The 12,751-nt window shown below is 33.0% G+C and overlaps 1 protein-coding gene across 3 annotated transcripts in view; it reads left to right on the top strand.

Annotated features, from left to right (window-relative positions):
• Positions 1 to 332: 332 nt before the first annotated feature.
• LOC132696137 (uncharacterized) overlaps positions 333 to 12,751 on the top strand; it is a 29,655-nt gene continuing 17,236 nt past the window's right edge. Inside the window, exons 1-5 of one of the 3 annotated variants that reach the window (XM_060660773.1) lie at positions 333 to 466; positions 1,218 to 1,449; positions 10,137 to 10,360; positions 11,149 to 11,325; positions 11,542 to 11,625. In XM_060660773.1, the coding sequence (XP_060516756.1) occupies positions 1,340 to 1,449; positions 10,137 to 10,360; positions 11,149 to 11,325; positions 11,542 to 11,625 (595 nt within the window). In that variant the 5' untranslated portion in view covers positions 333 to 466; positions 1,218 to 1,339. Of the gene's footprint in view, positions 467 to 1,209; positions 1,450 to 3,786; positions 3,926 to 10,136; positions 10,361 to 11,148; positions 11,326 to 11,541; positions 11,626 to 12,751 lie in introns of those variants that run through there. The other 2 variants (XM_060660776.1, XM_060660775.1) reach the window with 2 other exon arrangements.

Below are 12,751 nucleotides of genomic sequence, written 5' to 3'. Positions count from 1 at the left end.
TAAATTATAGATATTTTACTGTGTTCCTAACAGTGTCACATAGTGTGGACCAAATTTGGATATTTATACACTGTGATTCCGATTACTAACGCGCAAAGCTCCAAAGTCTTTTGGATAGCGATAGTAGCTTCGAGTTATCTCCTCGAATACCCACCAAGTATACCCCTCTGAACGAAGATTCCGGTCACCTGAAGCTAAACCATTCACAGACTCGATCTTCGCGGCACTTTCTTCGATCGCTTGGCCAAGTTGTGGCGAGAAAATTCCGTGGGATGTGTTTACCTTCACAAGGTCGGCATACGTCAAAGCAGTACGTTTCAGGCGGGGTCGCAGTTTATCTCGTGACTTCAAGTTTGCCGATAAGACGTGAAAGTTTGTTTCTCTGTGGTATTCCGGCTTCGATGCCTCAAAACGGCTTAATCGCGGTTTAAGGTGCGTCTGTGTGCGGATATTTCCGAACGATGCGGTTTGTAAACACTCAGGGGATGCGGAGTACCTGAACGTTTCAGTTTTCCTCGAAGTATCATTTTGACTACCCTAGAAATGGTTATCAGGACATAGGGAGTTTGAGCACTAAAAATACTGAGCTTTATTGACTACTAAGAAAATAATTTTTTGCCAGATATCAATGGTGATTCTTAAGCGATTTTAAACATAGGTCCGGAAGTTAGTTTCATAGAGGATGTCGAATTAAAAAAAATCACAAAAAAATATGCGCCGCTGGCTTTACCCATTTTTTTTATTTTAAGCAGCCAGAAATTGGGGTTTGTTTTAAATGAAAACCAAATAGAAAACCATGTATCTGGAAAATCAATAAAGTCTGATGATATTTTATAGCAGATTCTAGCTCGAGTAACTACGTGGTTGATTAGGTCAATTAAGATGTTTTTTTTTATTTAAATTAAAAAAATATGATAATTCTTGAAGAATTTAATTAAATTTCAAAATTTATAGAATTCCCACAAATTCGAAAAATGTCAGTTGAGATTTTTTTTTTCGTTTTTCGTTTGATATCTTTTGGTTTGGGTCTATATGGGAAACAGAAAATCCAATCAAACTCCATTATTTCGAGCAATTTGCGTTACACAATAATATAAGAAAAATCTCATAAGATAACGCATACAACGCATGCCTTGGTCCTAATAAATCTTAAGCTGTTATCTCGCTAAATCACCAACTCTGTCGTTTACTTATGAATAAAAGGATCAGATTTTTAGATAACACTCTCATGCTTGAAGATGTTAGTGCTCTTATTTCCCATGTCGCCAATTTTTGTGGTAAAAATGTGAATACACGCAAATCGCTTTGATAAGTAGAAGTTGACCATCAGACTACCGGAATGCCGTCAGATGTCGTGTCGTTGGTCACCACTGGATTAGGGGTTGGTGTCCTAGCCGGGATATTGTCTGGGGTTTGTTACGTTCTTGTCCACGGCTATAAGAAAAAGAGGTACGCATTTTTTTCTTTAATAAATTTATAGTAAATTTACTGTTTCACAACTTTTGTCTGGTATTTTTGCATAGAACTGAAACAATAAAATATATTATTAATTAACATTAATAACTTTCCAACTTTTGACAAAAAGAAACTTCGTTTTTCAAAATAAAAGAACCCAAATATTTTTAGTGACGCATATTAATTGGGTACAAACGTGTTAAGTAGGATAGAAATGGGAAGTACGAATTAAGGCATTATGTTTAACTAATTGCCGACATCCATTCACAAAACACAATCGAATTGAAGAATTATGCTGTGAAGTTGCTTGCTAGGTCAGTTGTAAAAGTTACTATCTTGATTTTTATTTTACTTTACCGGTACTGTTTGCCTTAAATTTATAGGAAGCTTTCATCACCCCGATGAACAAATGCTAAGATAATATTTATATAAGCGGAAAATATTAAGATTGAACTGGGGATTGGCTAGATGAGCCTCTCCACATTCTAAGCCATTGGCGAAATTGCCATTTCAGCACAATTTTTTGATTCTGCAAAACTTTGTTTTATGTTTTTGCTCAAATTCGAAATAAACTCTTTACGCAACAACATGATTTTTATACGAAAAGATCATGTATCACCAACTCATATTTTCAGTCTTCTTCTCTGAACAAGCAAAGTCTAGTTGACGTTATATACACTAAGTTCCACAAAGCGTCTGACCAGATAAATCATCACTCACTGATTGAAAAAGCGTCTCAAAATTTTTGTTTCTCCGATTCTGTTGATTTCAGTGTTGAGGTCCTATCTTGTGAACCGTCGACAGTTCGTTGAGATTGAGGGTTTTATTGTTTCAACTCCTGGTGCGCCCCAAGGTTCCAACCTTGGGCCACTCCTGTTCAATATATGTATATACGATCTCATATCTTTGATCATCTGCGACAAGCTAACCTATGCGGATGATTTAGTGGTGTACTAAAAATAAATTGCATCTTAACAAAAGCAAGCGTAATGTGGTTTCTTACCACCGCACAAAAACTCCTATAGTCTTTAATCACAGTATGGATAGTGCTATCCTGACTCGACTGTAACTGACGCAACTGTAAAAGATCTGGAGATTTTATTTGACCTCACATTACTAAAATTTCAGGATTCGTAATAAGAATTTGCAAGCATTTTTGTAGCTCAGTTACGTTGAGTCGAAGCTTGGCTATGGCTCATTGGTATGATCACTAATATATAACTTCCACGCTCCGTCCATTGAGAGTGTGCAGAAAAGGTTACTGAAGTATTTAATATTCAGTGAGGAGGGTTCCTGTCCTGAGGTGGGAATTGATCATGATCTTCTACTGAGAAGGTTGGTTGTACTGCTTCTACGGAAGCGATTGACCGTTTCTTCTGGAACAATTAGGTTTTCATGTGGCGTGGCTGGAAGGGAGACATGAATCAACTTTCTTACCGCAATTATCCAGATCCAATATCCATTTTCAAAACCCTATTTACAGTATGTGTATTAACTTCAACAAACTATCATCGCACTGTAATTTATGTTTTCAGGCTCTACTTATCCGTACTGACAAGTCTTGTCATTTTCTTTCCTCTTCTTTTTTATTTAGTTATAAGATTAGTAGATTTAAGATTAGTTTTTACGTTCCCTGTAAATATATCATATGATTTATATTTAATATTTCCTGTAATTGGGTCATGTTACCTGTTCGAAATAAAGTGCTATTATATTTGTAAATAACACACTATTTCTTTGCTGCGATAAAATCCTTGTTTATCGAAAGCATTTAAAGTTAAATATTATTTTTTGTGTCACTGGGTTTATACTTGTTAATTATGATACATTCATCTGTATAAACAAAAAAGCATTATGTTTTTTATTGCAATTTCTTGCAACGAATAGATGCGCTCAATATTTAAAAATAAATTGAGATTCTCAAATCATTTTGATGCAATCTAAATATAGAAGCATTTATTAACACGAAAATTTCATTTTAAGATTTTGAGGTCAGGATCCTACAGTTCAAATATTTGTGTATATTATAGTCTACCAAATACGGTAGACGGTTTTGAAAAGATTTTTTTTGCTTTGCTCGTTTGGATGATGATAAGAGAAATTTAGAGATTGTAATATGGGATCAAATGTTTCTAGTTGTTATTTGATAAAATCGTGTAAAATAGAAAACGCTGGAGCTAAATAGTTGCAGCGAGAAAGTAATACACCAACACGAGGCATTACAGTTAGCAGTATGTGTCGGTCACAAGTTCCGGATGAACGATTGCTCAATGATGGCGCGATTCCGGTTGAATATGGACGTTGTGGCGGCTTGTACGCACGATAATTTACACATAAAGTCGGGAAGCACTTAGCCATGTGAAATAATTTCATAACGCCATTATTGGGTTGATTGTTTTTGTTGTGTTGCAAAAGTGTCAGTTTTTTGTTCTAGTGTTAGTGGAGTTATTTACTAACGATGAATTAACAGGTATTAACATTATTTCTGTTGCCCGTTGTTTGAAATTGGATTTTAAAAAAATATAAATAACTGTAAAATCCTGAAAAGAACACCCCACCAATTTAATTTAATCGACCCTTATATACTAATATGCGGTGTGTCAAAATAAAATCGTCGCGATCGGTTCAATAGAACAAAAAATATTAACATCGTTTAGAAAATTTAAAAAATCCCAATGGTACCGATGAAAATTAAATTCGTTAAATAGTTTTTTTTTCTGATTTTATTTAAAAACGAATTTCAAACTCACGGCACTGTCAACATTTTCGTCATTTGCAACATGTCGATCTCCATCACACTGTTGAAGATATAATTTCCTTAACTCAGTAGAAAATATTTTTTATCAACATGTTGATAACAAAGATTTTCACTAGATTAAATAGGATGGAAAAGGTGGGGTGGCAATACATTTACACAATTTATTTTATAATTCAACATTTTTTAACGGAATCGGTAGTACGTTTTTAATTTTGTATATGGAAAGAATTTCTGTCCTAGTTCCTTAATAAAAGCGGAAAAGGTTGAGGTTCGAAATTTCTAAATACCGTTCACCGGACCTTTTATCGAGCCAAATATAATTTTGTTATGTGAATCTTCTATTACGTGGGTTTTATCTTAAATTAAAGTATAATTACATAATTATTCGCAGCCAAATAAAGCATGCAATTAGTTTAGTCTTTTTACAAGACCGTGAGGGCACCAAAGCGCAACTTGGAGTTTTATTTTTTTCCATTGTATTAGTTTTTTTTTATTCTGAATAAAAACACCGCGTACCATTTACTATACTATTTATGATATAAGCACTGAATATACTGTACCTATGCATCAATCAAAAGGAGGCGCAAAAGATAATTATTCAAATGATGAGGCGGAGGATATTTAAATATTTTATCACTATTAGTTTGTGTTTTCTTATTTTTGGCCATTTCATGTTTAATAGGCAAAAAATGTTTTAAAGAGGGGAACTTTATTTGAGACATACATAAAATTGCACTGTCGGGATTTTCAATAGATGTAATCTATTTCTTAGCTTTTAAGGGGAAATATAAGCGTATCCCGGCGCATCCGCCAAATTATAATTTTTGGCGATAATTCAAACAAATTTTTTAATTTGAATTGCGCAAGTGTAAGTTTTTTTTGTACATTTTTAAATCGGAAGGGCCTCAGTGACATTTAGGAAAACCCGCCGGTACAAATTAGATTATTCACATAAGAACAGCTCGTTCTTGACAATTGAAAAACAAAAGATTTACATTTGTTTGGACCGAAAATGAGGTCAGTGTACCTTATACGTTGACCTTGAATTATTTTCTATTCGTACGTACTCGTTACACGCGCTAATAGGGTGGTAAATGACGTCTTGGATTGCTCTCAAATCTCTGATCCAACAGGAAGGTGAACAGTTTTATCTGGCCGGTAGGATGCCGTGCTTTGTTTCCTGGAAACCATTTGCTCACAATCAATACAAACTGACCAGGAAATATTTAGTAGCGCCTTTTAGCTTTGTATTGGTTTTTCGGTGCTTAGCTACGTCGGTTTGCTTAGACGGCAACAGTTGCCTCATCTATGGCGCTCTTGGCAGCAATGGGTGCAATAGGAAGCGGTTGTTTTTTATGTAGGGATGTTTACGTACAGTTCAAAAGTGTTCATCGTCAAAAAACGTTAAAGTTAAAGCGCTTCTAGCCCTTCGGAACTTTTTCGAACTAGAAGATAGTACTCAATTCGCTTCTACGCTGGTAAATTCCGCCAATGTTAAAGAAGTAAAATTATAGTTCGTTTTTTTGGTATTTGCTATTAAATGAAACATTGTTAACAGTAATTACGCTTTAAGGCGAGTAATTAGGCATGCATTATTAGGTAATTTGCATAATTTAACTATACAGGCTATCCAATTTTTCTGCAATATCATTGTTATTTAAGAGATATATTAATTTTTCAAGCAATGAGTCGCAAATTTTTCAGGACTTCTTTTGAGGTGCACGATGTTTTTGAATGTTTGACATTTCGGAATACTCCATTAGAGTTCAGCTAAGTTCCTATTAGAGTTCTGACTTAATGTTAATGTAATAATTGCTCATCTAACCTTGGTGTAATAATTTAATAACAACTGCTGAAAGTGGCATTGTGCCTTATGAATTCTAGAATAACTTATTGTCCTTTTAATGCATCAAAAATAAATACAACAAAATTTTCCAATTCGTTATTAGACCTGTGATGCATTATGAAAATTCTGATACAATTAAAAACCGAAAAAATAAAAATACCGTTTAGTATAAATCACATGCAATCAACTTAAGTAAGTTTGCTATTATAATTTGAGCTAAATCAAGAGACACTTTTATAAATAATAGCAGCATCATTGCTGTACCTATCTTAAACACATAAGTATTTATCTTTAACATACTTTGGTCTCCGAATAAATACTAAAAACCAAAAATAAGAATACAAAAATCTGTAGCAAATAAATGCAGCAGCAAGCATTCGGTTAAGTATTCATTGATGTTACCGTTTAACCTAGGTCAATGAAAAAGAAAATATGCCGCCAGATGTGTTTATTTGCCTGCGTTATGCGCGTGTACGTTCCATAAAATCGCAGTTGCATTCGGACGATGGATTATTATGTATACAGGCTGTCCTGTTTTCAACAGCTTTGTAGGTTACTTTGGTTATTATTAGAGTTACAAGATTAAGGTTTCTGCAATCCTTTCTTTTTCATGAAATTTCATAACAATAAATTTTTGACCTTACGCAATAAAAATAAACGTGAATTAAAGTATTTAAAAATAATACGAAAGCTTTACCAGAATAAAGAAGATTTTTCATACGTTCGCAATGTGTCACCGCCAGGCTTCGTTAAATACTGTCGCGAGCTATTTCGCCCGTTTCTAGTACTTTAGTCAGGGGTTTTCGATAGATTTTAAATATTGATAGTACTTTGATGTTTCTGACGGTCACGTCACTAGGTAAATGAATTCCTGCTGCTTTGCAGAAATGTACCCACAACATGATGGCTAAAGTAAACTTAAGTCTAAAGCGATATTTATCAAACTTTCATAATATAGTATGTCATAATATATAATGTCATAATATATAATGTCATAATATATAATATACTATAACGTTTTACTAATCATTTACCTAATGCTTTTATGTCAATATTTAGTAGGTGATAATCAGTTTATTGTAAATCTGATAAATTCTTGCTGGTGTACAAAACTGAAGTACAGATAAAAAAACGATTTGGGTATAGTTTTAACATAGGACCAAAAATATTTTTGCAAAATACCTCAAGAATTTCAAATAAAACCAATTATTGTATTACTGAAAGAACTTTTTACTATTCCTTTGTATATTTGCGTTTGTAAATATCTCAGGCGATATTTCAATTTAGAGCAATATTCTTCTTGAATGTACATTATGAAAAACAATACTGATAAAGTCAAAGATAATATGACGTTTTCATTCTTGTAACGAGTTCTCCAAACCTTTGCAGAATTGAATCAGGATGAGCATTTTCACTTTTTCGAAACTTTTGTACGTAAATACGGAAATACTGTCGAATAGTTTTTATTAAAATACAAACTAGAAATATAATAAACAGTCAAGCAAGATTCGCAATAAATAAGTCGAATTAGTCAGTCCCTATCGAAGAAAATACTGGCGGACGTTCTCGTGGACTGTTCTCGTTCCTCCCTCTCCGAATCGTAGGTGATAATCTTTAATATCACAATCTCCAGCGTACAAAGCATGAACAAAGCCATAAATACGTCTATGTGGGTCGTATTGGGCGCAAAACTTGTTCCCGGCGGATAATCCTCAACGGTCCCCAGATTTTGGACACTTATCAGAAAACTCAAAAACATTTTGCTCACTGTTTTATAGTCCCACAAGTGTTGATTATCTTCTGAGCGAATTCGAGAATTTTTGGCAGCATGTGTGTATCCGAAAAAAAGCGCACCCCCTTACAGAAATGTTAACCGCACAACATCAATGCCGATATTGAGCACAGGGATTCAATTCAACTCACTTTCTCGCTTCAAAAGTAGCACACGCTTTGTTGATATTATGCACGTCGCTACACATTACATAACACTTATATAATTGTTGTATTGCTTAATAACGCTCGTTCGCAAAGTACGTGGCTAAATGCAGCGTTGTTCTGCACGAAAGGTTTTACTCCAACGGATTGACATCCAAAAACGTTTGGCCGCAACAAATATACTTTAGCGCCCCACTTTTTTTGGATCCTCGTCCGTGGTTGTAACCCGGCTCTAGGATAATATCAAAAACAACCATTGTTTTGTTTACAAAGTAAAACAATTTCGCGTACCTGTTCTGTTTTTATTACTTAAATCGATGTCGCGCAAGGTTAATATATCCATTACGATGTAGAAAACATATTGGCGATAACAGATATATCTTAGGTTATTTTGTTTTCAGTACTCAGGGTTATAAAACGCAAATGTTTTGTAAAAGATATAATTTGGGGATAACTGTTTGATACTATAATTTTATTTCGAAATGCGCAACTCGTATTTTTAAAAAACGATGTTTTATTTAAAACACAAGTGACACAATAATTACAACTGCAAAGACTGATTTATCCTGGGATTAGCGTGCATATTTATATTATTAAAGCTTCTGAATAAGCATATGTTTCATATTACGATCTTCTTTTAACATATTCATCATAAGTGGCCATGTAACTCTATTATCGTCATTTTTAAAATTATGTTCATATTGTACAGGATGTCCCAAAAATGTGACGTATCAAAATTGTGCTCTTCAAAACTTAATAAATAAATTCAGTAGCTTGTAATGGGTATTCTGTTCTTTCTCTAGCTCATTTATATAATTGGGAGAATGGGATGTTCTCGTTGTTTAATTACTTTATATACCGTATGTCGTCTTACTCAATAATATTATCTGTCGGTTACTGAATTACTTTATATTTGTTATAGTTGCCTGTAACACAGTTTAAAAGAAGCTATTAAAGAAGAAGAAAATACTGTCGTAAAAATGCCGCATTCAAACTTATTGGCGATCTGTCAGGTTGCAAAGTCATTTTCTACCAATGCCGCAAAGTCATAATTTTTTAATAGTTGTTTCATAAGGTTCTTTATTATTGTCATAATTCCGATAATTTATCAACTTAACGTTTAATGGTTTTCCTGTTAGCCACAAAAATAACGCGAAATAATTATCAAACATTTTTTAGTTTCATGTATTAAGGTGATTTTGCTCGCACATGAAAAGTTTTGTTGTATAAGATTAGAAAGTTTAAAGTAAAAATGAGGCATCCAACTTATCTGCCAACTTCTCTCAAATCTTTTTTCATAGTTGCTTTTCCTTTGTTCTAGTAGCTAAATGGGATACCCTAACGCCATTAGATACCCAGGCTCACCGCTTACTTGTTCAAACTTAAAATGTTCAATTTTTTCCCAGGAGGCTGGGGCAAAATATTATGTCAATTGTATTTACTTTTTAATGATTGAAACATATTAAAAACCCATATAAAAAAACGTTTTTTTATTGATAACTAACCAACACCATTAATTTTAAAAATGTTACATGTAAGCCATTTAATTCTGCGTAAAAAATTGCTTTCAAAATGTGTGTCTCCTTTAGTATCCTTTCCCTACAAAATATCGCTGGTACACCTTTGGGTAAATTAAAAATGTGATATGTGAAACGAATGGCGTATTGGAAGTATCTCGAGGATTGAGAGAGATATTGTAATCAAATTTTTAGTTTTAGTTTTCGTTAGTTGTAAATATTCAAGATAGATTAAGTGGATACGTGTTCAAATAATAAACAAATTGCACGGTTTTATCACTATTCGGTTTAACACACCAATCTCTCCTTAACAACCTATTATGGTTTCCATTATGTATTGTGGGTTTTTAAATTTTGACAATTTAAACGTAACTTAGATTAATGTAACGTGACACTTTTAAAAAACGTTTTACTAATCACCGTATTACCTATTAAAAAAATGTTTAGAGAACGAATCTATAATGAAAAATCACGGTAGACTGTAATTTCCGTAATAATTGTGATTTTTAATATTGAAAATTTGAAAATGGAACCTAATCAATCACAAACCTTAAAAGCCACATTTAAAAAAAATCAAAAATCAAATATAAAACGTCACAATGTCTACATGATTTTTTTGTTGCAGGATTCGTAAACGGGGATCCGATTGGTACTGTGAGATTTGCGGGGTTTATGTCAGGCAGGTGGAGGACATATTGGAAAACACATTAATTACCTGTTCGCAATGCGGTTGCAGAGCGTGCAGAAAGAAATGTGCAAAACTTCAATGGACGAAGTGGTTCTGTCACAGATGTTTAAATCCGTCCGAATCGTGGTTTAAGGAAATATTTCACGCCGTACAACCTAATGGTCGGTAAATATGAATTTTAATAAACTTAAATTAAAATTAATGCCAATTAAATTTTAAAAATATATTTGTTGCTTTGCCTGTATTTTTGGTTGGTTGGTGATGCTTTCTTTATGAAGTGAGAAGCAACAGAAATTTGGATAATTTTTAAAATTTATGAAAATATTATTTTTGATAATCATCATCACTCTTGTATACGTTAATTCAAGCATTTCACTTATTGAAGAAGAGTCATTTCTTTATTGGAACGAGAAGACAATGATGAAAAGATTGCATCTAAAGATTTGCAAATTAATAGTATTTTTAAATAGATAATCATGTTATTTACAATTAATTTACACCCTATTAGCATTACACAAAAGTATTGAAAAGCCTCTTACAAGAGGGTACCGTTATATTTCGTTTTCAAGCAATTTCGTCGACAACAAATTTCGTACAAAGAGGTTCATTCAAATTTACATTCTCCAGTAGCTCCTTTTTCAGCAAATCTTTCTAAAATCGATACTTACGTTTTTCCCAGAAGAAGCAGAGCATAATATCTCATTTGAAAAAAAAATTTTTTTGATCTTCTATCTTCGGTTTGAATTGCTGTGTTGGTTATTCTTACCTTGAAGCAAATAAACCGCTGTCTTTATTTCACATTTCTCATAAATAAAGATCAATAAATTTGTAGGCTGGTTTAACGCTAGTGTGAATGTTGAAGTTGAAGTTGTTTTGGATATTTTTGTCAGAAAATGAATCGCTCTCCTTATTTCACATTACTCATAAATAAAGATCAACAAATTTGTAGGCTGGTTTAACGCTAGTATGAATGTCCAGCAAAGCTCTGACTTAGACGCCGCTTTAGAATCTTTGCGGAAACTGGAAAAAGAACAAGTGCGTGACTTCATCGAGAAACTAGTCAATGTTATGCTCTGCGGGAATGTCGACAATGCTAGTGTGTCCAAACTATATAACGACAAACAATGTAAGTATTTAATGGTACGGAGATTATGCAGTTTGAGTTTAGTAAATGCGACGGTTTACAAGGACGTTTAGGGAAGACAATATATTTAATATCATGTTCAGACAAAACGCGTTATGTGAACTGTTATAGACATAAGTCGTTTTTAAAGACAAATAAACTACGGTTCAGAAGGTCATCACATTTTTTAGCAGTTGATTCTAAATTTAAATTTTTCAGATGATGAAATTTTCCATAGATACCATCTAGATCTGAGCAATACCCTTACAGACTTGGGCTCCGCATTGCATATTGCCATTTCCAGTAAGTGTGTGTAATCGATTCTCTAAAGCACGTTGATGAAATTTTGCACAATTTTGGATACACTGCGAAATAATGTGAGAATGATATATACAATTGTTCAGCGAATAGTCTGGGATAAATTACTGTTGTTATTAATAGGATTAACGAAAATAAATATTGTTCAGCGGATATATGGCTATATAAAAATACCAAAGGTTATTTCATGACGCGTAATCGTAAATTTTATCACGATTCGTTAAGACGGAAAACAATAGGGATACCGCTATGGCGTTCGATTAATTACTGGGTACGAAAAAATGAAGTAAATTTTCTTGACGATTTTAAATTGTATTGAAATTATTTCAAAGAGAATGATACCAGTTTTCATATTGTTTCAAGTTTTTAGTATAACACCAGATTTTCAGAGTGACAGGGAATAAAGGTTATGGTTTGGTAGCTAAATAGCTTTACAAGTGAAATGAAATTTTGGTTGTCGTAACTAAATATAATTTATTGTAACTTCTATGTAATTTGTATATCAACAGCCGTCTTTAATGAAGAATTTATTAAACATTAAAATTAAAAACAGGTAAATACAGAGTCGATGTATAGGGTGGGCCGTTTATCTTGAAACACTACCTTATCTCAGAAACTATAGGGGATGGAACCAAAAGTTAAATACAAAAGTTAACCAACCAACCCTAAATTAATTTTAATTTTGTATATACAGGGTGTTTCATTTTTCGTGGGAGAGTCTAAACTTTCCTATTTCAAATGGAACACCTGGTATATTACGTCATTTTTGAATTCTATACAAAATTTGAGACATATTTTGTGTATAAGGTCCTATACCTAAGTCTAACCGTTTTTGACATTTTTAATTTTTTCAGCGAAAAATGACGTTTGCACGACTTAAAATATCTGTCAATTTTTTAATTCGGAAGCATTCATTGTTTCACTTGAGTTAATTTTGTTGTCGACGAAGGACTCGAATAACGGATTTCACAAGAAATTTCGATACATATTAATATAAGGTACGCGAAAAATAAGACTAAAAATGAATTTAATCAAACTGCCAAAAAACTTTTTTTGAAAATGGAAACTACCCATTTTTATAATCCATATTTAGCACTAAAAATTATGGACA

This window comes from Cylas formicarius, unplaced genomic scaffold, assembly GCF_029955315.1.
Source record: "Cylas formicarius isolate icCylForm1 unplaced genomic scaffold, icCylForm1.1 PGA_scaffold_1__22_contigs__length_36826433, whole genome shotgun sequence".
Classification (NCBI taxonomy): domain Eukaryota; kingdom Metazoa; phylum Arthropoda; class Insecta; order Coleoptera; family Brentidae; genus Cylas; species Cylas formicarius.
Note: the sequence above shows the minus strand (reverse complement) of the source record. Positions and strands in the feature narration are given on the sequence as shown.